General features: G+C 40.5%; 2 protein-coding genes across 7 annotated transcripts in view; one reads left to right on the top strand and one right to left on the bottom strand.

The window, feature by feature from the left end:
• Positions 1–13840, top strand: part of plekhm2 (pleckstrin homology domain containing, family M (with RUN domain) member 2) — a 72582-nt gene extending 58742 nt beyond the window's left edge. For all 6 annotated transcript variants that reach the window (XM_051930863.1, XM_028807915.2, XM_051930862.1 and 3 more), the window contains 4 exons: positions 1667–1846; positions 1972–2091; positions 3839–11996; positions 12182–13840. In XM_051930863.1, the coding sequence (XP_051786823.1) occupies positions 1667–1846; positions 1972–2091; positions 3839–3976 (438 nt within the window). In that variant the 3' untranslated portion in view covers positions 3977–11996; positions 12182–13840. The remainder of the gene's footprint in view (positions 1–1666; positions 1847–1971; positions 2092–3838; positions 11997–12181) is intronic.
• A 1765-nt stretch (positions 13841–15605) lies between these two features.
• nmnat1 (nicotinamide nucleotide adenylyltransferase 1) overlaps positions 15606–26528 on the bottom strand; it is a 35971-nt gene continuing 25048 nt past the window's right edge. The window contains exons 6-9 of the mRNA XM_028808290.2: positions 26305–26400; positions 23237–23415; positions 20141–20242; positions 15606–15908 (exon numbers count right to left, since the gene is read on the bottom strand). Coding sequence (XP_028664123.2) covers positions 15855–15908; positions 20141–20242; positions 23237–23415; positions 26305–26400 — 431 coding nt within the window. The 3' untranslated portion in view covers positions 15606–15854. The remainder of the gene's footprint in view (positions 15909–20140; positions 20243–23236; positions 23416–26304; positions 26401–26528) is intronic.

Here is a 26528-nt window from a genome sequence, read left to right as displayed (position 1 = left end):
TTAGGTCAAGAGCTGCAGACTGGGATGGCCATGTTCTATTGTTGAACATTGTTGTCATGCTCTTCAAACTAATCACTAATCACCAGTGCATTGTGGGTTAGTCATCCTGGAAGGGTTCACTACCATCACTTCACAATTGTTTCATGTAATCATTCAGAATTTATTCGTATTAACCGGAATTTGCCATACTGTGGAAACCTGCGGATCTAAACAGTGCCATTGAAAAAGCACCTCGCGCTCTAAGAGAGCCACTAGAGCCCTTCACCGTGGGAAACAAGCCTGCAGGCCTCTGGACATCTTTTAGAGATCAAAGTGACTCTTCTGACCAGATTTAATTTTTTCCACTCGCCAGTGACCTCTGCAGCTTGTGTTTTCAGCCCATGCTTTATTTTATAATATTTTAAATGCTTGTTTATTAAACCAGGTCCACAAAATGGATGGCTGGATTTTCAGTTTTAAGTGCATTCTTTGAAAGTTTTTATAGTTTCATAGCCATCAACGTTTTCACCAAATAATGGCTTACTGAGTTTTGTGGTACAGTAATCCCTCCTCCATCGCGGGGGTTGCGTTCCAGAGCCACCCGCGAAATAAGAAAATCCGCGAAGTAGAAACCATATGTTTATATGGTTATTTTTATATTGTCATGCTTGGGTCACAGATTTGCGCAGAAACACAGGAGGTTGTAGAGAGACAGGAATGTTATTCAAACACTGCAAACAAACATTTGTCTCTTTTTCAAAAGTTTAAACTGTGCTCCATGACAAGACAGAGATGACAGTTCCATCTCACAATTAAAAGAATGCAAACATATCTTCCTCTTCAAAGGAGTGCGTGTCAGGAGCACAGAATGTCACATAGATAGAGAAAACAATCTCTAGCAAACAAATCAATAGGGCTGTTTGGCTTTTAAGTATGCGAAGCACCGTGGCACAAAGCTGTTGAAGGCGGCAGCTCACACCCCCTCCGTCAGGAGCTGACAAAGAGAGAGAGAGACAGAGTTTGTTTTTCAGTCAAAAATCAATACGTGCCCTTCGAGCTTTTAAGTATGCGAAGCACCATGCAGCATGTCGTTTCAGGAAGCAGCTGCACAAAAGATAGCAACGTGAAGATAATCTTTCAGCATTTTTAGACAAGCGTCCGTATCGTCTAGGTGTGCGAACAGCCCCCCTGCTCAATCCCCATACGTCAGGATCAGAGAAACTCAGCGCAAGAGAGAAAGAAAAGTAAGCTGGGTAGCTTCTCAGCCATCTGCCAATAGCGTCCCTTGTATGAAATCAACTGGGCAAACCAACTGAGGAAGCATGTACCAGAAATTAAAAGACCCATTGTCCGCAGAAATCCGCGAACCAGCAAAAAATCCACGATATATATTTAAATATGCTTACATATAAAATCCGCGATAGAGTGAAGCCGCGAAAGGCGAAGCGCGATATAGCGAGGGATCACTGTATATCATAGAACAGAACGGTATGACACAAATCATAGACTGAGTTTAAAATAAAATAGGAAATACATGGATGGAAAGCTCTATTTATTCTGCATCTTTTTATCTTGTATTCTGTAATCTTCTATAAAGTCACACACCTTCCAGCTGCTTTGTGCTTCACATCTGTCTTTGTGGGCGCAGTTCGCACTTACAGTCTAGTCTGCCTATTTTCTGTTTCAGATCATTCCCCAAGGTGTTACACCCACTCCTTGCATCCCCTGCTGCCTCGTGCAGACAGACAAAAAACTCTTCACCTGCCATGAAGACTGCCAGACCAGCTTTTTCCGATTCTTAGGAGGTGCTGATCTGACAGACGTCAAAGCCGTTTGCACAGAGCCCAACAAAGAATACTGCATAATTGTGAGTCACGTGGAGATGATAGATCTGTATGGTGTGTTGTGGTTAGCGTAGATTTCTTACCGCTGTCCTATTTTTCCTAAATTTTTTGTCAACCTGGCCTCATTGAAATCCTCTTTTTATTTTAGGAGTTTGCTGAGGACAGAAAGCAGCAGTTTTTGCCTCCCTGGGTCTTATATTTCAGTTGCACAGCTGAGTTGGACCGGTTTCTCTTTACTCTGGAAACAGCATGGCAGCAGATTTTTCAGGTGAGAAGTTGGAAAGGTTGGCAGAGTAGAGCCTGTGATATTCTTAAGGTTCTGCCACCTTCTTATGGCTTTGACTCTCGTTGACCAGACACGGCTTTTTCTGTCTCCTTTAGCCTCACTGATGTCGTAATTCTTTAAATCTGCCTTTATAGTTCTTCTTTTTTCTCTTCTAAATGTCCATCTAAATTTCCCACATATGCTGTTTGATGCAAATAGTTTAATAGGAACTAAAATTTTGCTCAAGAATGAAGAGAAATGAACTGCACAAAATGCATTTGTTTTCTAAAGCATGTTTTGTTAATGTCCTTTTACGGTTGTTTCACTTTGATGCTGTGCATTTGCAACTTCTGGCATTTTGTGATAATTGATTGTCCCATATCTTTAAAGGATGAGCTTGAAATTACTGTCTGAAACAAAGAAGCAGTCCTCTGACTTTATGCATACTGTATGTACTATGTGAAAAGTGTAAAAAGACTGAGGCATTGCAAGGCCAAAGTTTTTAGGAACCCATGTTTCAATGATAAGAACTGCTGCATTTTACAAGCTGCTTCGCTAAAAACTGCTGCGCGCCAAGGCAGAATTCTGCTTCTGACTGGTTTCACAAAATTGATTCACTATGACCCCCTACTGTTACTGGATGCAAGGCTGTGCAGACACATTTCTGATTTGCCACTTCTTAATGTATAGCAACACCTTGCTGTCTAGTTCTGATGTGGTCTTCGAACATTAGAAAATTGTTATCAAGGACAGGCCATTCAGCCCAACAAAGCTCGTTAATCCTTTTCACCTAAGAAAGGTTGCATTTGGTCGTGCAGTGAAAACTGGGGAAAATGTACAAAATGAGAATTCAGAAGCAGGATACAAAACAAACATTTGCAAACTGTGATTTTTGCCCAAAGGGGTGTTACTAAGTACTGACTCAGTAGATTGCCCAAACCTCTATCTATCTATCTATCTATCTATCTATCTATCTATCTATCTATCTATCTATCTACCTGTCTGTCTGTCTGTCTGTCTGTCTGTCTGTCTGTCTGTCTGTCTGTCTGTCTATCTATCTATTGATTATCCTGCCGACTATACCAAAATTATCTATCTATCTATCTGTCTGTCTGTCTGTCTGTCTGTCTAGTGCCTTACATCTAACTACCTACCCACCCACCTTCCTTCCTTCAGACGTTATTCAGATGTGTAGCCCCTATTCTAGCTAAACATCACTGCAGACCAGGTACATCCCTTTATGGCAACGGCATGCCCCAGTAGAAGTGTCATCTTTCAGCAGGATATTGTGCCCTTCCACAGTGTATGAATTGTTCGGGAATGGTTTGAGGAACGTGATGAAGAATTTAAGGTGTTGCCCTGGTCTCCAAATTCCCCAGATCACAATCCAGTTGAACATCTGTGGGATGTGTTGGAACATCAAATCTGATCCGCGGCAGCTTCACCTTGAGGTAGAGGCTCTGCTGCTAATGCCCTAGTGCCAGATACCACTGGACACCTTCAGAGGTCTTTTAGAGTCCATGCCTCAGCAGATCGGAGCTGATTTGTTAGCACTTGGAAGGGCAACAGCATATTAGGCAGGTGGTCATAATGTTTTGGCTCACCAATGTACATATGTATCTTCTAAAATCCAGAGTATGGCGATAACTTGAATACTTTTGCAGGAAACTGTAAATGTGAGGTTATGTCTTCTGCATTTCTTTCTCAGGTCACCAACACTTTCCTTCCTTTTTTTTTTTCCTTCCAATAGGTTGCATTGCCACGCCGCATTATCATGGACACAATGCTCCAAAAGAAGTGCCAGGATGCCCTTTGTCTAATAAGAAGTGCGTGGCAGAGAAGTGACAGTCTATGGCGTGGCCGAGCCGAGCGAGACCCCTGGTGCTGAGATCAGATGCCTTGGCCTTCCCGGGCATGGTACACACACATTAACAGAATGAGAAACTCTACGACTTTAGAGCTACGGATGCAGAGCATCCTCCTGCATTTCTGTCCCTCCTGCACTTTTATCTTCATACCCTCAGTGGTGTAAGTTTAACACAATGTATGAGACGTGTAGCAAATGGCAGGAAGAATGTAAAGGAGGCAAAAGAACATTTTCTGATTCTGATTTTTTTTTTGGGGGACTTTGGGATGCTTCCAAGTGTAAGGCCCATATGCAGGGTCCTTCCCCCAGTTTCTATTGCGCTCGTGCTGCTAAATGTTTTTGCCTTCGTTGTTTAACATCGAGCTAAATTTCCGCTGCCAGCTGAATATAAATGAAGTGCACTGGAGATGGGCACAGTGACTGTGTATCCTAATGGAGTTTCGCGAGAAATGTTCAGCAGGAGCGGGCATTCGGCGCCTCCTCTGAGCAACACACCACTCCACACTACTTGTCCTTACCTCATAAAGCATCGAGACTAACCAAGACGTTTGTGCCCCTCCCTCCCCATTTCCACTTACTGTAGGAGAGTGACCGCCAGTGAACACTGGACTGTTTAACGTTTCACTTTGGCTACCTGGAGGTCATTTAGAATGCACAAAAGCACGTGGTCTTGTTGTAGGTCTGGCCAGTGATGCAGATATCTAAAGCATTAAACACAAAAAAAAAAAATGTCCTGATAATTTTTGCTCCCCTGTCAGATTTTATTTTGCAGCTGAATCTTTACTAAATACATTGTTGCAACAGACAGCATGGAACTTCTTGTGGCGTGATATGCAGAATTTGAAGAAGGACATCTGTTAATAGTAGCTGCTCTGCATCAGTGCACTTGTGCGGATGTGGCTGGGCCGGAGATCGGGGACTTTGAATTGAACAGGTACAGCGGATTGCGGATACTTTTTGCACATTGAATGTTATAATCAGTCGTTTCTGTGTCCACCCATCACTGAATGGTTGTAATGACACCAAAGTTAACCTCTCTGATGCTTAGACGTAATAGAATGTGACAAATATGAGGAAATTCTAAACTGTTCAATTGAATGAACTGTAAGACGATTTCATTGTTCGGAGTAAGTGGTCATTCCAGGAAATCATTGAGGACTGGGAATACCAGTGGAAAAAACTGTGAGATGGCAGCTTTTACTATTTAAACGGTGATCCTGGTGAAATTCACTGATGGGATTTACAGATGAAAGGTATTGATTGGTACCCTTCCACTATTTTAAAAGAAGAACCATTAATTTCTTTGAAATAAGTTGAAATTGACAAAAGTAATGGGCATCCACCATTCTTTATTTCATAGAGCAGACTCCGCTTTTGATTTAGGACTTAACAGCTTATTTTAACAAGTTAGGCAATGTGTGCATGGGGTGGCGTTTGGCGACTAAGTTAACTGATCTGACAACTGGTGCATTTCACATTTTTATTCACTTCATCCATCCATCCATCCTCTACCGCTTATCCGAGGTTGGGTCGCGGGGGCAGCAGCTTGAGCAGAGATGCCCAGACTTCCCTCTCCCCGGCCACTTCTTCTAGCTCTTCCGGGAGAATCCCAAGGCGTTCCCAGGCCAGCCGAAAGACATAGTCCCTCCAGCGTGTCCTGGGTCTTCCCCGGTGCCTCCTCCCGGTTAGATGTGCCTGGAACATCTCACCAGGGAGGCGTCCAGAAGGCATGCCTCCTGGACGCCTCACTTCATCAATTGTTACATTTTTATTAATTAAATAGTTTTGCAACAATGAGTAATATTCAAAAGTAGAATGCAATTCCAGGTGTTGGTAGATAACTTTAAATGCCTGCTGTTTATCAGCACTTTACAGTGGAGTTAAAAGTGGAGCACAAAGAGGCTTGTGGTGGCTCAATGGCTTCCATACACCATAGGCTGCAATTCAAGGTGATATGAAAATGGCATCGACTAATGTGTGTTAGTGGTGGTGGGTCTGTGACTGATTCATGTTCAGTTTTCATAAGATAACATACTTGAAAGTACATCCAATAGAGCAGCATCCGAAAATTATCATTTGAAAAATAACTACAGTGATCCCTCGCTGTATCGCGGTTCAGTTATCGCGCCCCCGCTATATCGCCGAAAAATTCAATAAGTACCTCCTACCTGTAGTGTAATTTGCAGCCAATTCATAACAAAGCATACAGTTTTCAGCAGTCACTACGGTAGACAAAGAGTTTCACGTTACAGTAGGCCTACCCAGATGATTTCTTACAAGGCCCGTTATTGGCTGAAAGGGGAGACTCAACCAATCAGAGCGGGATCTTCATTCTCTTGGGCTCTGATTGGCTGCTGCTAACGTGGTGTAATCTCACAAGAACAGTGCGCGTGGGTCCCCAAAGCATCTCAGTTCTCTGTGAATCGCGTTCCTTGCTTGTGGTCCGATTGTTGTGAGCAAACTTTTTGTGAACTTTTCATTTTGTTTTAAGCCCAACAATGGCTCCCAAGGAAAGCGTTTCACAGAAGTTGCTCGCCATTACAGCTTGAATGAATCGATGGTACAGTACATTATTATTATTATATTAGTATTATTATGTTACTCATCTGTAGCCCGACATCCACATATCATATGTGTTTACAAAGTGTGTTTTAATAAGTTTACATGTGTTTAAGGCATGTGGGAGGGGTATTTTTAAGGTGTAAACTATAAAAAAAATGTTTACTTATATGGTCTTTCTATATCACGGATTTTCACCTATCGTGATGGGTCTGGAATGCAACTTCAGCAATAGGCTGGGGATCACTGTATTCATATAAAATGACCAATACTAGTATAAGCATTGATATTACCCCATGAAATGAGAAACATTCCTCATCTAGCTCTTAATATTAGTTAAACACAATCCTGTGTTAAAATTATATAAATAAGTATTAACTTAGTAAGGAACTGATTTATTGTGTAACGGGAATATGAATGGTACACGATGGGCAAGAAGATCAGGGGCTTGCTGCAATTGTTTGTGTATAGCAGGGGCTGGGCACCAGAGATTAAGGTCTTCCGCCACTGAAGCTGCCCACCTCCTGACACCACTGTCCATTTTTAAACCCGTCCCAGGCTTATATCGGTTAGGGCAGCTGCGCCTTTCCCAGGTTATTATTTAGCTTAGACTCTGTTGAGCTGCAGGTTGATAACATTGCTTCTTTACAATAATAATCTGCAGATGATATTGTTCAGTCAGTTCAGTCTCATACAGTGTATGATTGTATAAATACTTACCATTTATCTCCAGAGAAGTAACTTTTTTTTTTTGTATTCAAAGAAGGGCACTGCCGTGTGAGCTGTTTGCCCGCGTGCTCAGCCTGCCATTTTATTCACTTGCACTGGGCATTCAAGTGGCTGTCAGATGAGTAAAAGAGGGAAATATACAAGTTCAAGCAACCGCTCACAAGGTAAAATTGAAACAGTAAACTAATTCCAAGTTGAAGTGGCACAGAAGTGTTTCTCCGTTTTAAGTTTACAAATTCACAAGTTCTCCTCAATGGGTGCAGTGGCTGTGGGGCATCTGTTGGTGAAGAAAGATTCACGGATCTTGACTTTGCTGACAATTCAGTGATCTTCGCGGAGTCAATGAGGCTCTGATCGGGGCACCCGAGAGACTGAGTGAGGAGTCTGAGTGTCTGGGGTTGCGAGTGTTCTGATAAAAACCAACATCAGGCCTTTAAAGACCTCTTGGGCACAGCCATCAGCAGTGTGTCTGTCTGCGGAGAGAGTGTCAACCTTGTCGAGAGGTTTACTTACCTTGGCATTGACATTCATGTCTCTGGTGACTCTTCCTATGAAGTCAGTAGACGGATTGGGAGAGCATGGGGGGGGGGGTCATGAGGTCACTGGAAAGGGGTGTGTGGCGCTCCTGATATCTCTGCAAAAGGATGAAGGTCCAAGTCTTTCTTTGTGTGACATAGATGCTATCTAGTGACCTGAGACGAAGACTGGACTCCTTTGGTGCTGTGTCTGTCCAGAAAAGTCCTTGGGTACCATTAGTTTGACTTTGTGTCGAATGAGCGGTTGCTCATGGATTCCCAAATGAGGCACATTACTTGCAATGTGAGGGAGCGTCAGTTACGGCACTAGAACCATGTGGCAATGTTTCCCTGAGGATGATCCAGCTCGTAGGACCCTCAATGTTGAGGACTTGAGTGGCTGGACCAGGCCATGGGGTTTCCCACGTAACACCTGACTGTGGCAGATAGAGGGTAATTTCCGGAGGGTGGGACTGGACTGCGTGTCTGCCTGGGGGGTTGCCAACTGGGATCCCAAGTTGTTTCGTCATGTAGTGGGTGTGGCAACGCACTGAACCAGTGTATGCTCCCCAACTTGACTTGACTTTTCAATGATGGACATTCATTTGGATTCATAGCAGGCCACCTCAGAACATTGCATTGTTTTCTTCTCATCCATCATTGGGTGCTCTTAGATTTAGGTTTTTAGTCATTATCCAGCTAGAGGAGCCATGACCTGACACTGAGCACTACGTTTCACGACACCTTCAAATTTCATGGTGCCCTGCACCGATTTGAGGTACCTGGTGCCAGAGGGAACACAGCAACCCTATAATATTAATGAGCGTCCTCCATGTTTCACTGTTTTTATTTTTGTAAGTGTTGTTTTCTATTCCGTGAATACAGAGTTGCAGTGATTAACCGAAAAGCTCTTCTTAAAGTTAATCTCTCCATGGACATTCTCCTAGAACAGGGGTGGGCAATGTCAGTCCTGGAGGGCCGAATTGGGCTGCAGGTTTACATTCCAACCCAATTGCTAAATTAGAAACCAATCCTTGCCAATCTCAGGCCTTATTTAATTTTATGGCTTGTTAGTCTGAAATGCAAGGTTCTTATATCGTAGAGCTGTTTCCTTTCCAAAGATATCATCCAAATGATTTAAGCCTAAAACGGATAATCTTCAGTCTGTCACATTTTTCTATCAAGTGTTTTATTAAATCAAACAGTGCATGATGAACACACACACATGTAAATGGCAACAAGCTAGATGGAGAACTGCTGGCTGCTTTGTCATATACATCTTATTGCTAATAAGGAGCCATTAAAAACAATGAATTCAGCTGTTTAAGATTGAAGTAAGCCATAAAGGTTGGGGACAATTAACAAGTGAGGCCACTAAAATGAAGAATCAAAATATCACTTAAGCAATAAGTGCTTCATTAGCAATAACTGACTTCTCATTAAGAAGGTGGGTCAGAACAAAAACCTGCAGCCACTGCGGCCCTCCAGGACCGACATTGTCCACCCCTGTTCTAGAAGGCATGTCTTTGAGAAGTGATGTCTTTTACCACATAGCCTACTCTCGCTCAGACGATGACAGATGGTATGATTTCAAACCATTGTGCCTTGATCTTGGAGGTCAGCCCGAGTCTATCTTGATATTTTCCTTGATTCTTTTCTCCACCATTCAAACTATCCATCTGCTCAATCTGGGGTTAAGTTTGCCCTTGGCAGCCATTTCCAGGGAGGTCGGCTGTAGTCCCAAGGACCTTAGACTTCTTGGTACTATCAGCTACCATGGTCACACGAACATGAAGCTCTTTGGAGATGGTTGTGAAGCTTTTACCTTGTCCATTACCTTCTTCATTTCCTCCTCGGGCCACTCTTTGCTTTTCCTTCTCTTATCCAAATTCTGTGTGAGGCCCACAATGACACAACTGAGTGATGGATAAAACTGACAACACTTGTGATACAAATCTGAGCAATTAGTCTGCTTGAGCTGTCACTCCAATCTGATTACGTCTTTTAACTTTTGAGTGGTCTTAATAATTTTGTACATGCCATTTTAATTTGTTTTATTTTTTAGAAATATCATGTTAAGTCCTAAATCAAAAGCAGTGACTTCTCTATGAAATATGGAATAAAGAATGTTGGACGCTAATTACGTTTATCAGTTCCAGCTTATTGCATGGAAATTTGTGATTCTTTTTTAAATAGTGGAAGGGTACCAATACTTGAAGCTGCTTCTGTACCAATAAAGCCTTTGTGAATCTTTTAAGCAAGGATTTCAAAGTGACTGACAACTGATTGACTCTCATTTCTATGATTTGAGATGCTGATATTTTGGTTGTTTCACTGTACTGCTAAAGGATGGCTGCTTGGCTGAGGTTGCTAGATGTGTACTTCTCAATATCTCCTATATATATCTCACCTAAAGCACCGACAGTTAATGTCAAGTGGATCCAGCATTCATTGACAAGGTAATGGATATTTTACATCTTTAATGTTCAGATCTAGTGTACGGTTAAGCTTCACACTGTATTTTGCCAAAGTATTCCTAAAAATGACTCTGCTGGTGTACTCATGCTAGTAAGGTGTCCATTTTGTGGCACTGCTTACATTAAACAACATTAGCAATTTATTAAGTACTAGCTGTCCCCCGCATAGTTGTGAAACAGGACAAACTTTAAAAATCGCTAGCTAAGTGGAGACAAGATACGCTCCAAAACGTGGCCAGAGGTAGAGCGGCTCGAACAGAGGCTGGCGAGTGATTGAGTGAGTGAGGAGGGCCCTGCCTGGCTCCCCACTCCTGACGTCACCCTCGGCCCCCAGCCTCTCTCTCAGATTAGCGCAAATAAATCGCTCCTGCAACCGAACTATGCTACTTAGTGTGAGGAGAGAAGTTGCAAAATCAACTGGAATGTTCAAGCAAATTATAGAAAAAAACCTGATCTAAATCCGTTAAAAAGTGAAAAGTGGACAGACAAACGTTGGATTTTATATATATATATAATATAGAGAGAGAGAGAGAGAGATAAAATCCAAAACTAAAAACAAAAAAATGCATCATATAGTAAAGCCGTTATCTAATGCAGTGGTTCTCGAACTGTGGGATGGGCCCCCCTAGGAGGGCGCGAGGATTTGGAAAAAAAGAAAACAAGAATAAAAAAATAAAAATATGAAAAATACATCTATTGAAACCAAAACAAATTCACTTAAACTACATTCTGATACTAGAAAAATAGAGTTAGATAAATGTCGCTAAAAGTTAAGTAGGTATAATAAAATATGCATCTATGATATATCATCAATAAAGAACAAATTGATATTAGTGGGCTTCTTTCAAAAAAACGTTAGGGGGGCGCGATTAAAACTGTTATGAAAACTTGGGTCTCAAATACTTAAAGGTTGAGAAACGCTGATCTAATGTGTCATTACTTCACAAAGTTAGTTGAACTGATTACATTTGTTGGACATTAAAAAGCCACGTGGTGTCTTTTCCAGGATAGGAAGAGTCTGTGGATACCCGTGACACTGAATTGGATCGAGTCGGTTCAGGAACGGGATGAACGAGTAGAATATACATGTAGTTCCAGCTAACGAGTTATCAATATTAACTTATAAAGTACCTGAGGCTCACACTTTAGATGCCTTTTATCATAAAAGTAACGAAGGAGGATGAAAGAATAATTATTGTGCTTGATCTGAACACCAGCAAGAGGTAAATCTCCACAACGTCACAGAATGGCCCCCCCCGTAGAGAAGAGATTTTTTTGCATGTTTACTTTTGGAAAGGCACAAACCTTCCTTTGCGTATTTGCACTGCACAACTTCCATGTGCCTGTATTTTTACCAGTTAGTATTGACTTCAGAGAAGGATCTTAAGGGTTTTGTTTGTCCTTTCTCTTCTTTTCTAGTTTGTCATTTGATCCAGCAGCTGAAACCTTTCTTTCTTTCTTGAACTGCTCACCAGCTCAGGCTGTTGCTGTTGAAGCCGAGTGAATGAAACACATGCACTGTTTGTAAAAGAGACCTTTTCTTTGCAAGATCTCTGCAGTTGCTTTGCCCTCACTTACTTGTATGATTTTTTTATTATTATTATTATGCCTTTTCTTCAGCTAAATTTATTTATGGTACGACAGAACCAAATGGTACTGAATGTTGCTATATGTTTACAGCTAATATAGGGCAGTGGCATCTTTAAAAAATAAAATAAAATTGCACGAGTATATGAGAGCTGACTTTTAAATATTTAGTTAGTAATTTTTGGAGAATAATAATAATTCTTTGCATTTATATAGCGCTTTTCTCACTACTCAAAGCGCTCAGCAATTGCACGTTAAGGGCTTGCTCAAGGGCCCAACAGACCAGAGTCCCTTTTGGCATTTTACAGGATTCGAACCGGCACCCTTCTGATTGCCAGTGCAGATCCCTAACCTCAGAGCCACCACTCTGAGAATATCGCCTATGAGCCGAAGTTAAGTAGGTTTGCATATTTATGTAAAACACCAACACCTAGCTGATGAATGATAATGTCTCTGTTAGGTGGTCATCTGTTTCCAGCATTAATTCATTAGTAGTTCTTTAAATGAACTAATATAGTATTTTAAATTACAGGCTTTTAGTACTTAATGCAAAAGCAGTAATAAAAGCTACAGTAAGCAGCAGACTTTCAAAATGACAGTCTTTCAAATCTGTAAAACTGCAACAAAGCAATGGTTAGTAACTAAAAAATAAACGAGTACTCCACCCAATTTCATTTTGAAACGGATGTTATTTTGATATTGTTTGCTGTTGTCCAACATTGATCTCCACAGATGCCCGTTTTATTAGAAACTTTATCTCCATTCCGCATAACATTTTTTCTTGATCACCATTACAAACTACATATTAAATATTTGATAAGTCAAAGAAAAGTGCAACATTTAGGGTCCCTTGAATGGTGGTGAATGAAAATGGTGACTCCAAATGATACTGAATTACTTTGCAACACCAAGGAGACCCCATGCTATTATTGGCCCTGGTAGAACCAGTCTTGCCATTTTTGGGCTACCTTGACTGTTGCTTAAATTAGCAAGTTGTTACAGACACATTCAGCGGTGGTCAGAAAAAAATAAATGTTTCACAAGTGGTCAGTACAGCAGTAGAACTGTTGCCTTAAACTACACCTGCCTTGTAAAGATTGTCGTTCAGGTGTCGAGGAGTAAAGCCAATTCTTACTTATGCTAGCTAGTGGACCACTGGTGATGTTTAGTTTGCATAACCTAAAATCCTAGCCTGTGTTTAACATGACCATAGAATTATGTTGAATATTCTATAATAATGACTAGTTTATGCATGACAAGATTGTTTCATCCTGCTTTGCTTCAGAATTACCAGAAAAAAATGGCCTGGTCAGTCAGGAAGCAAATTCATAGGCAAGAGGATATTTTAGTGCAACAGACATTATGAGAGCATGTTTGTTCATTTTTGGATTGCCCACTTTCATTAAAATTCTGTAATTTTATTAAGTCCATGTCTGGTTTCCTTACAAACTTGGCGTTTTATAAAATGGAAGTGTCACTGATTCACCATCTGATCAGCTCCCACCTGCTTTGTCTCCTTTCAACCGTTCCTCAAGTATGGCTGCTTGGATAACAGCTACCAGGTAAACATTTAAACACATCATATCTGCCCTTTTAAATCAGTGAACTGTTTTTGGCTTTACATGCATTCTTCATACTATAGCCTGTTTCCTACATTAAAACTGCAAGTAAAAAGGCATTTAAACTTGTACAAAATATTGTTCGCAAAAAGACCTTTGAACTAATACAAAAAAAAATCCATATTTATAGCTTCCATCAGAAAAAGGATTCATCGGGATATCTTGGGTGTACCCTCTGGACATGATGAGGGCATCTCTGCGGACCTTAAGTATCTTGGGCACTTGTTCTAGAAGAACACAATTAATGAAAGTGTACAGAAGCCTGATGTATTATAGTGTAATCCCAGAAATCTGTTATATGCATGTCAGGAATGGCTCTCTCCCTCCCCCTTTTAAATATAAATATATACTGTACTTACATTTATGCAAAGTTGTAAATAAATTGCACTTAAAGTTAAACCTGTGCACTTTTTTTTTTTTAGACCATCCTTCCTTGTGATGTAAGTCATATTCAGAAAAAGCTCACACCCTGCAGGTTCCTACTGCTGACCACTTCAGAAAGACAGTAGGTATACTGTGTGCAAAGCTTTAAATCTTAAATAGCAAATTAAACCCTTAAAATAATAATAAAAATAATCATCCAAAGACCCAGCACTGGGAGCATGGTTCAAATCTTACTCTATTAAAGTACAGGGAGATTCACTCGAAAGAGGCTTTGAATATTCTCTTTTTTTTTTTTTTTTTTTTTTTTTTTTTTATTTTATTAATTTTCATTGTATACATTCCATACAAACAGATCAATTTATAACCCAACAAATTTGAAAACAAATCAAACCCCACCCCTGAGAAGGAGAGCTTAGCTAAAGGAAAATTTCTTTAAGCTTTTTAATAAGGCAACATTAGACAAAAGAAGGGGAGAAGTAAATATCTATATAAATAAGAGATGGAGAAGGGAGTTAAATGCAATAATAGTTAATTCTCTTATTCTAAAATAATATTGATTAAATCCTGCCAAGTTTTGAAAAAATTTTGTACAGATCCTCTAACTGAAAATTTGATTTTTTCCAATTTCAAATAATATAAAACATCGGTTTCCCACTGACTTAGAGGAGAATTAGGATTCTTCCAATTTAACAAAATAAGTCTGCGTGCCAAGAGTGTAGTGAATGCAATCACCATTTGCTTGTCCTTCTCCAATTCAAGTCCATCTGGAAGGACACCAAACACAGCTGTTAGTGGGTTAGGAGGGATTGTGATACTGAGGCTGTCTGAGAGGCACTTAAAAATTTTTGTCCAAAATGATGTTACTTTGGTGCAGGCCCAGAACATGTGACCCAGTGAGGCAGGAAGTTCTCTTGTAACTCCTGTTAGGATGAAGCAATCTGAACCAAAAAAAAATCCGCTCCATACCTCGACATACGTGTAGTCGATTGCATTACATGCAATGCTGGAAGTGGTATTCGTTTTCTGCCAGATACATTTCGACGCGGCGCTCCATGTTCCTCAACATATCAGCAAGCATCTTGTGGGGCGGCGGATAGCAGCAATTTCATGTTGGATGTTTTCCTTCAGATCTTCCAGTGTGTGAGGGTAGTTCCGATAGACTTTTTCTTTGAGCAGACCCCAAAGGGAAGAAGTCTGGTGGTTTCAGATCTGGTGACAGTGGTGGCCAAAGCCCCTTTGAAATGACCCTGTTGCCGAAGAAGGACTCGATTTCTGCCATGCTCCTTGCCGATGTGTGACATGTTGCTTCATCTTGCTGGAAATAACGTTCTGTTATCGCATGATCATCCAGTTGATTCAGACATCGCTTAAACGAATCGGTGACCCAATAGGTTCGCACCATGAAGACGCGCTACTCAATACTATACACCACCATCCTGATGAGAAGTCGAGTGACTGAATGAAGGGGTATGGGCGAAATATACCCAGAGGTTGCAAATGGAGGTTAGATGTCATGACAGATGTCCGGTGCCTACCTCATCACTCCGACACAGGGGCATCCCGGCTTGTTCGAAGCTCCATATACCGAGGAGCCCATTGTACATTGTTTCGTTCAGATTGCTTCATCCTAGCAAGAGTTATTACAGAATATTAAGAGCATTTTTGAAGTGAATCTCCCTGTAGTTAATGCTGGTAAATTTCTACTGCTACTAAAATAATATGAAATTCTCCATGTTACAGTTTAACTGTACATAAATGACCAAAAATATTAGCAGACAGGTTTGACAGTTGCAATACTTTACTGACAGCAGATCAGAAATTTAGCTGGTTTATCTTACATGGGAATTTTTGCATTGTACAAACTGGTCATTGAAATGTATTAATTCAAAATTAAAATATAAAATAAATTCAAAACTAAAATAAAAAGAATGAAAATAGAACATAACAGAAACTAATCCCCCATGAAAGTGCATCTTCCCATACAAATTGTAATTTCTACTCTACTGTTGGTAACTTGAAGAGGTGATAATCAGGGTGCTCTCTTATAAACCTGTTTGCAGACTGCATCCTCACAGGTCAGCTCCTGGATAGGAAGAGGAACAAGAGAATCATTTAGAATAAATCAGGGAAGGGGTACACTGCCTGTCACACCCAATTCACCCAAGGGATTGCATATTGTGATGCTAAAAATATTTTTTTTATTTTTACTTCCTAGGACCATTTAGAACTCACAGGCAATGAAAATACAAAGAGGCCATTAGACTGAATTCAAAGTAACATAGTACAGTACCAGTCAAAAGTTTAGCACCCTATTTTTCAAGTCTTTATTTTAATTTAAGTTGTTCAAATCCTGTGAATAATCTGAAATGGTGTAAAGATAAGCAGTAAGCTTTCAGAGGTAAACGTTTTTTTTAGTTTACTAAACTAAAAGTAACGGGTTAACAACATGTAGCTTTTCTGCAGAAATGGAAATTAACTAAGCCTTAGATATTGTAGCAAACAATTCCTACAGGTGTCCCAACTTTGTTGATTACTTACAAACCAACCCTCTGTATGTATAAAGGCGAAGTTTGAACAAACTGTTCCTACGCAATCTGAAGCATGATTTGGACATTATTGAAGTGAATACTGCTATCATAATGGCAAAAAAAGGCAATTAACAAAGGAAGACAGACAGTCCATTATTACCATTAAAACATAGGCCTTTCCTTTAGAGAAATTGCAAAGAAAGCCAAGGTATCAGTGAGTCCAGTTTCCTATATTGTCAAAAGGAACTTGTAAACTGGTGGAATCTTGACAAAAACTGGTCTAGGAGGCCCACAGTCACAACAGAATCAGAAAACAGGTTTCTGGGTGTCAACGGTTTACATGGTAGGCACCTCACAGTACAGTAGTCAAAGTAAGCAAGTGTCACTTCCAACTGCAAGAGAAGATTTTGAACTGTAGGTAAGAGTGGGAGAAAGAAATCCTTTGCTAAAACGACAAAATAAGGAAGGTTTGCCTGCGCCTGGAACCACAGCCAGTCTTACTGTACAGTGAAGTTAAAGCACAGAACACAAACAATTGTAGACATGGACACTGCGCTGTACACAAAACTTGTCTTCTGATTGTGTGGTGGCTTTAGTTGTGCCAGACCTTTTCCTGTCAGCTTCTAGATTCCTTTGCCATTTCTCTAAAGGAAGGGCCTACACTTTTAAGGGGTATAATGGCCTGTCTTTTTCCCCTATGTTAATTTTCTATTCTTTCTATTATGATAGCAATATACTGTACAGTTTAATACTATCCAAATAATGCTTCAAAGGGTGTAGCAACAGTTTGTTCTAACACTGATTTTATACAGATACAGGGTTTGTAGATAATCAACAAAAGTTGGGACATCGGTAGAAATTGTTTGCTTCAACTTTCAAGGCTTACAGTACTTCCATTTCGGCATAAAAGCTGTTAGTTGGTAACACATGACTTGTTCCCCCAAAAATACATTATTTTGCAGTGGCAGCACTACTGTCTCGCCGTAAGGAGTTCGTGGGTTTGTGTCGTGGGTCCTCCATGTGTGGTAAAAATAATAATAATTTTATTTATATAGTGCCTTTTCCATGCTCAAGGCACTTCAACAGAATTTAAGAGAGAACGGCAGGCTATACAGTATATAGCATTGTACAAACCAGATAAATAAAGAAGATTAAGAATCTGAATTTACTAACAGACAATATAATTGATGGTCTCGCACACACACACACACACACACACACACACACAGGTTACATGATCATATTGACAGAGAGGTAAACTGAGAGAAGGGTAATAAAGTCAAGTAGAGCTAACAGCCTTCCTGAACAGATGAGTTTTGAGTTGTTTTTTTTAAAAGAATTCATGGAGTCAGCTGACCTGATAAATTTCGGTAGGTCATTCCAGAGTCTGGGCGCTATACAGCTGAAGGCCCGGTCACCCATGGAGTGTAGATTAGTGTGGGGCACAATAAGATTTCCAGAATCAGAGAACCTTAGTGGGTGGACAGGCACATAGTGATGGAGAGTGTCACTGATGTAGTTTGGCGCAAGGCTGTTTAAGGCTTTGTAGGTTATTAGTAGGATTTTATATTCAATCCTGCAAGACACAGGGAGCCAGTGAAGACGGAGCTGGATGGGTGTGATGTGCTTACTGCTGCTGGTCTGTGTAAGGACTCTTGCAGCTGAGTTTTGAATAAGCTGGGGCTGTGATATAAGATTAGAAGGGGCACCTGCCAGTAGGGAATTACAATAATCGATGTGGTAAGAGCATGGACAAGTTTCTCAGCGTTAAAGAAGGAGAGGAAGGAGTGAAAACGTGATATGTTACAGAGGTGAAAGTAAGAAAGTTTCTTAATGTGATTTATGTGGGCGGAATAAGAGAGGGAGGAATCAAAAATGACACCAAGATTCTTTGCAGTAGAGGCAGGTCTGATGAGATTACTGCCAAGATGGACTGGGAAAGAGCTAATTTTATTAAGTTGCAATTTAGTCCCAATTTGCACTTTGAGCACTTTGGTAGTGATAAAAGCGCTATATGAATGTAATTATTATTTCAGTTTATAGTCCCTTTTTTCCCCCCAAACCCTGGCTATTAACCTAAAATGGTACTCAGGTAAGTGGTAATTTGCTGGACTTCAACAGGATAAATTTCAGTAAAAACTGGAAAACTTGGCATGTTCTATACATATACTACTTGTCAAAACTTTTGAAAGTAATGCATATAAAGAGAAAACGTTATATGCTGGTTACATGCAAAAAGCCAAGCCAGCAGTTAACTTTTCCATTCTTGATGTCTCCAGTTTTATTCCAGCCACATTCATAAATTGTTGAATATCACTACTTACTGAATTGGTTCACGTATTTGCTACCAAAAGTATTTATTTTGTTGAATAAAAACGTACTGTGAAGCTTTATTTTCATGTAAATATTCTGTACTTCTGTACTAAATGGATGGCTTGTACCCTTTTCTATTATCGTGACGCAGATCGATTTTCATTTTTAGACACCCAAAGGGGACATTAACACGAGGGACCTATAGGCAACTATGCTCCACCCCCACTAACTTAAAGGTTAGTATTCGTGGTTAGGGTAGGTCAGTCTAATAATTTAAATTGCAAAAATTAAGCAACCGGGGCACCTCCCCCACGAAGCCCAACACTAGAATGGGTAGGAATTGCCGTCCGTTTAGTACATAAGTACCAAATATTCTAAACACATACACATCTTTTATGGATGCTCTTATACTTGAGTATTTGCAGTTTATCCTGCCTAGTTCTTTATAGGCAGCATTCTCTTATGCTAATAGCTTTGGAAGGGTAGCTAATTCATAAAGCATATAACCCCATGAACAAGATGATAATATTCAGCAAGTATTAGATTAGTTAGAAATAATTCAGTTAACATTATTAAGACCACTTTGGGTTAAGAAAAGATTCATTCCCATGGGGATTTAACAAAGATCATTAATTGTATGTGGTACAGAACACAGCATCCTATACTATGAGGCATGTTTTCCTGATAAAAGGAATTTTAGTTTTAGCCATATGTGATTTAACCTTATTAGCCAACATTTTATTAGGTCTTCCACTTTATGCATAATATTCAAGTCTATGTTTCTTCTTAGCTAATTCGTATTTATTGAGTTCAGGCTCATTGTGCGGTCTCCTAATCTGCTTTTTTTGTTATACCAGTGTAGATGAAAAGGACGGTTTTATTCTGAAGTTCTAGATTATGTAAACAGTTACCATAAGTATATTGTGCCTTCTTTCAGTCTACTTTTTTTTTTCTTTAGAGGCCACATGAATAACAACCCCTCTGATATTATGTTTTATTATGTGCACACCATAATGTGGCACTGCTTGAAAGAGGCATGTTTTCAAATGGTACAAAAAAGCTCATAAGACAACTGAAGCCAGTAACAGTCTTAATGAACTACAACATGCGCATTTTTGCAAAAAGAGAATGCCTTGCTAAAAATTGCAATGTATCATTATGGATTGATGCAGTAGATATTTCCTCAGTCATTACATTATGTACTCCAGCTATACAAAATACCCTTTGAATTAAAGCATCACCTAAATAAAATGACACTGTCAGTGCAGCTTACCTTCCCTTGTGTCATGCTGGCCTGCAGACTGTACCACTAGATGAACAGATCTGTTAAGACAAAGGAGTGAAGCTTCCTACCTGGGGAAATTCCCACTGCTCTGATTTCATGAAATTGGGCTGCATTGTCCTCTACCTTAAGCTGGCTTACCAACAACTTCCCCAGCTCACTATAGATCCTGGCCAGCAGGCATTAACTTACCAGGTGCAGTTCATCTTCCTCCAACCAGTGCTTCCAACCTCGATTCTTCTTCTCCCCCTTTTGAATGCAGACAAGCTTGTCACTATCCCATGTGACCATACTCTGCAGAGGAAAGTAGCCAAATCATCAGCACCACGTGTCAATGTCAACCCAGAGCAACTAATCAGGAGTATGCTGAAGTGGAATCCAAGAGGTCAAAAGCAAATCATTTCCCTAAAGTCAAGTCATGAACTCCTGTACTTGTCTGTCTCTCATTTCCAGTTTAAATCTCTGCTTGATCACTGGACAGTTGAGGTGCTCTCCCCATGCATATAACATAAGTTAAATAAATTAGGAAGCCATTCAGGCTGTTTTAGGGTTATTTGGTTAACTCATAGCTATGTGTGCCCTAATAGTCCTTTATGAAAGTATCAGGATAAATTAAGTTTCCACTTCAACCACAAGACTGAGAAGTCTGTATAAACAGTATCTACAGCAGGGGTCTCAAACTCCAGTCCAGGAGGGCCGCAGTGGCTGCAGGTCTTCATTCTTACCATCTTCTTCATTAGTGACCAGTTTTTGCTGCTAATTAACTTCTTTTGCCTTAGTTTTAATTGGCTTGACTCGGGCCTCTTAGTTGTTTCTTTTTCCTTAATTAGCAGCCAAACAATAATGAGACACAAAATGAAATGCCACAAGACCAGCTCACCTGTGCCCATCACACAATATCAGAAAATGAAGAAAGGTGGAGGTCTCAATAAGGCTGATCTCTCAGGTTACCAAAAGTTTTTGACGACGTTCTTAGAAAAAACGGAAAAATTAACAGTTTTGGAAATGTCTGCAGTGGCAGAATGACAGCAGCGACAAGCCGTGGAATTACATAATATGTTTAATTGAGAGCAAGAATTGACTTCTCATTAAGAAACTGAAATTGGAGTTTGAAACCCCAGTTTAGCTGGTCATCGGTTGCTCATTTTACATCTCAATTCTGTTTGGTTTCTTCATTAAATGACAGCCAATCAATTCAGAGGGCTGAATCCTTAAAAACAGGGCTATGAAAATGAAGGGAAAAGAAATGAATTAGCAGTGAAAACTGGTCACTGATCAGGAAAAGGGTTAGAATGACAACCTTCAGCCACTCCGGCCCTCCAGGATTGGAGTTTGAGACCCCTGTTCTACAGTATGTTCACTTCCAGCCCTTGCAGTCCAGTACACAAACCTGTGTGCTCTGTTGTGCTTTGTGTTGGTAAAATAAAACATTTCTGTCATTCAAAGCTGTAGCCCACTACTACATGAAGATGGAGAAGTTAAAATTGTTAACACTGTCAAAAAGCTTTCTACTTGGGAGTACAGGCAGTGCCTTTGACATTAGTTCCCGATTCATTGCTTTTCCTTATTTGTTCCCGAATGTTTTAATGAAACTTTCTCTTTATGATAAGCATATGCACACGCTAAATGGAGTAAGTTAATTAGTAAGCTCTTGGGAGGCTGGTTATTTGAGTCTCATTGTTAAGTGGCAGCTGGATAAAAAAAAAAAAAAAATTAGGACTAAACATACTGTGGCTACCTAAGAGTGAAAGCAGACATTAAGAGTTGTGAACCCTAGCAAGTTACTGAACTAAAAATAGGACTTAAACAAAAGTACATAGTACTTTCAGTAATCACATTAATGAAGCATCTGTTCAAATTTCAGTGTAGCATAATTGGAACCTTAATGTCATTACTTACACCTGTGCTTGCCGTACTAGTCAGTCAGTCATTTTCCAACCCGCTATAACCTAACACAGGGTCACGGGGGTCTGCTGGAGCCAATCCCAGCCAATACAGGGCACAAGGCAGGAACAAACCCAGGGCAGGGCACACACACACACTAGGGACAATTTAGGATCGCCAATGCACCTAACCTGCATGTCTTTGGACTGTGGGAGGAAACCAGAGCACCCAGAGGAAACCGACACAGACACGGGGAGAACATGCAAACTCCATGCAGGGAGGACCCAGGAAGCGAACCCAGGTCTCCTTACTGTGAGGCAGCAGCGCTACCACTGTGCCACCGTGCCACCCGCTTGCCATACTATTTCATGTCAATATGGTTGCTGTGAAAATGGCCCATTAGCAATAATGAAACCATTTAATGATAGCTCAGCAACAGCTCAAAAACCAAATTTTCTGGAAATGTTTGTGACATTATAAGTTAGCTTTAGTAAAAAAAAAAAATTATATGTATATATAATTTTTATATTATATATATATATATATATATATATATATATATATATATATATCCCAATTTTACATTTTTTCGCTATTCGATTTTTAATATCACTCATAACATGGTCATTTTTCATTTTGGGGATAGCATAGTATGATGTTAATCTGAATCCACTTGCAGGGAAAACTCAGGGGTTGGTGGCAGGATTGGCACTCCAGCCACTATAAAAAAAACAACTCCTACTGTTTCATTCGAACTAGTGAGGTGCGGAGGTGCCACCTGTTGTATGACTGCACTGCAGTCCTAAATTGGGGGATCCTGAGGTGGTTCATTGTGTGGTTGATGCGGCAATGTGCTGTATCAGCGCATATTCCCAGCCATAGTATTTATGCAAAATATAAAGTCGGAAAAGAGCTTTAAAACAATATAGGCACCATTAGCTGTGCAGCTTTATTTAGGGAGATATAGCCAGTCAAAGTTATACACCCCATCCCACCCCAAATACGTTCAAACATTATGAGCTTAAATTTCCCTTAATGTTAATCCAAGACATGTCCCATTTCAGTTCCATGGGTTACTCGTGACCAAATCAGCATGCCAAGTTTTGTTAAAATCTGTGACAATGATTTGACATAGAAACCCAATGGGCTTCTAATTAAGAGATTAGCTTGAACAAAAACCTGTAGCCACCAGAGGACCCTACCTTTAACTAGTCATAAAAATTAAATGCTCCAATTTCCAATACATTTCTTTCATAGAGCAAGAAAATGCACTAAGCAAATGTTAATGTCTGCCATTTCCAGGACATGCCACACCAACGCAATCATAATGTACTTAGGCCTACTAGGATTACTGCCAGCGTGGCCTTCCAATCTGCCCGACCCTCACACCCCACCCAATCTCACCTTACATTTGCGGTTATCAAGGCCTTTTGTTTCCTCTTCATACTCTGTGCCAACTGTGAACTCGGTGCTGTAATTCCTGAAAGAACTGATGGTTTTCATTCTGAAGAAATCTCCGTTCTGCTCAATTACCTTCTGGGGTTTAAGCAGATTAGCGATTTTGCGTGTAGCAAAGTCGATACCTTAGAAAGGAGAGGGAGGGTGAAATGGAACAAAAGAATACATTTAACATGAACACCTGGAAAGATTATTTTTTTCTAGTGCGAGTTTAGGAGATGTCTTCAATTCTCCAAATGAGGGAGGGACACAATCACTTAAAAATTCAACACTTACACAGATCTGTGGCACCTTGCAGCTGCAGCCTTTACCAGTACTCAAAATTTGAACAGGACTGAGTTTCTATACAACACCGCTTAGTGTCTCCAGTCTAGGACTCACACTCCTCACTCATTTAAAGCTGGACAGTTGTACTATTTTCAGAGACCACCAATTCCTAATACAACACCACATGTATCTTCACTGCTCAAATCCAACAGTGCTATTCAAATGGCATCAGCAATTTGAGAGCAGGAAGGGAATGAAATTCTATGAGACAGAATGGGAGGATTTAGTGTTCTGATATACCCCTCTATAGCCCTGAGCGGACTAATGAGGAGCATTTTATACTTTCCATATTTAACATTGAAAGAGTCTATACAAGAAGAGATCAATCGAGTCTGGTGAAAATTGCCAGATAGCTGAATGTCCCTATATCTATACCTACAATGGCAGAATAGACAGGATCCCAGAGATGCGCCTGTAAAGTACTCTGAAATCAGACTCCTGCAGCACCTCAGAAGTCAGCTCCTCACTTTGGTTACCAATCACTTACTGTTAAAATTTAACAGATGTGCAAATGTTGCAGAACTTAAATCTATCAATATGTTTCCATTTTTATGATGGGGTAGCAATTGCCTCAGATGCCAGATCAAGATACAGTACTTCAATATTCCGAGTGTCTCCTTCATTTTCTTTAAGCCTCTCACACTCTCACCCAGTGCTGCCCCCAAGTCCTCTTTCTAAAGAAAGAAAAAGCATTTATTTGTGCAGGGACAGCCACTTCTGTGATTTACACATGGAGCAGTGCCCTCTACCTAGATAACCAACCTGTCTCCCTCCTTTTATACAGCGCCCCACCCCACCCACTTACCACATTTGAGCCTCTCAATGTCTTTCTGTATGTACTGTACCTTCTTACCCCCATTAGACGAGAACAGGCTCTTTAGCCAAACAAATGTCACTAATCCTATTCAATTAGTTCTTCCAAAATAAGTCCAGTTTAGAAGGTCCCTAAAATCCTACTGTCTAACTCACCACCTTGTAATTTATTCCATGTGCCGGTTGTTCTCCGTGTGAATCAACACTTCTTAAAATTTGCGCAGTTTACCCTTAACAAACATTTCCAACTGTGTCCCAGTGTTCTTGATGAACTCAATTTAAAATAACAGTCTCCATCCACTGGATTAATTCCCTTCAATCATGTCACCTCTTCACCTCCCTTTTTCTTAAACTGAAATGGTTCAATACCTTTAAAACCTCCTTTTATGTTTGTGCAAAATTTACCCTTAACGTGTTTCCAGCTGTGCGCTCATGTTCTTGTTGAACTCATTTTAAAGTCACCATCTCGATCCACTGTACTAATTCCCTTCATAACTCTAAACACATCAATCATGTCACATCTTGATCTTTTGATTAAACAGTAAATGCTCCGCTCTTTTTTTCTTTCCTCATAACTCATCCCCTCTAATCAGCCTCGTCGCTCTTCTCTGGACCTTTTTCTAGTGCTGCTATGTCCTTTTTGTAGCCTGGAGACCCAACCTGCACCCAGTACTCCAGATGAAGCCTCGCCAGTGAGTTATAAAACTTGACCAGAACCTCCTGTGACTTGTACTGCAGACATCAGGGCGCTATTTAACCTGACATTCTGTTGGCCTTCTTAATGGCTTCTGAACACTGTCTGGAAGTTAAGTGATGAGCCCACTATGACTCCTAAATCCTTCTCATCAGCAGTATTTTCAACTTTCAGGGCTCCCATTGTGTATTCAGATCTGACATTTTTACTCCCCGAGTGTAATACTTTACAATTGAGTACACTAAATTCCATCTACCTAAGCCTGTATGCTGCCATTGTCCTCCCTCTGTGATGATTCAACGGATTCAAGATTACCTGCCAATCCACCTACCGTGGCATCATCAAAGTCTTTTTCTTTATGTTCCTATTCAGATCATTTATACTGTATACACTATTACAAAGAGCAGTGGCCCCAGCACTGACCCCTGAGGGACACATGACCCAGTTCTGGTAAGGTTCCTCACACCATAACCCTCTGCTTCCAGTGTTTTAGCCAACATACAAACACTAAAATCATAATCTCTTAAAGTGGCATCCTAAACTGTTAAAAGTAAATGTGTGTACACACATTCTTATGTAGAAATGATCACTCTTAACCTCATATGCCTCTTTTCATTTCAGATGTAAATCTCTCTTAAATCTATCCATCCATTTTCTGAACCTGGTTGAAGAAGCTGCTGCCTAATCCTGGCATCATTGAACAGAATGGCGTTCTGCCAATGCGGTTGCCAGTACTGTGTTGCATAAATAGGTTCAGGCGCCATTGTCCCGTAACTAGATACGACCTCCCAAAAACTGATAAATGAAAAACTGTCCACCACGAGCACCTAGTTTTAAGGCTGGCACTTCGTCCAACTCGATACAACCACCAGCACACTTTGAATGAAGAACAAGGTGTGCTGAACCCAAAGACAGGACAACTAGTGCATCTGCCAGGGCATCCTTAATTTCGTTTCAGTAAAGCGTTATAAATCCTGCCCATACAATTCCGTTAGCGTGACAAGCCAAATTATCATTCGACTTTGTGTACCTATTGTACATTTTCCCCCCACCTTAGATCACTCCAAGCCTTACGCCGCCGTGTCATTTTCGTTCAATGACGTCCGACTGACCGAGCGGGAGCGCGCAAAGCACACAAGCAGGGCCGAAGGCTGACGACGACGGCGGCGGCGGCTCTTACCAAGCGCGCGCATGTAACTTTCAAAGTTCTCGTTGCTGATCATGTTGTAGGTTCCGTTGTAATTCGCTGGCATTTCGGCGTTAATATAGACCCAAAATCAAGAAGTAAGAAGAAGGGGGGTAGGTGCCGGGTGTTTAAAGAAAAAAAAAAGAAAAGACGAGAATGAAACACCGGGAAAGCGTCGCGCGCCGACAGGCGAGTGTTGGAAAGCGGGAAGGCGGGCT

The sequence above is a fragment of the Erpetoichthys calabaricus genome, chromosome 8 (assembly GCF_900747795.2).
Source record: "Erpetoichthys calabaricus chromosome 8, fErpCal1.3, whole genome shotgun sequence".
NCBI lineage: Eukaryota > Metazoa > Chordata > Cladistia > Polypteriformes > Polypteridae > Erpetoichthys > Erpetoichthys calabaricus.
The sequence above is the reverse complement of the archived record's forward strand: the minus strand, read 5'-3'. Positions and strand labels throughout refer to the sequence as shown.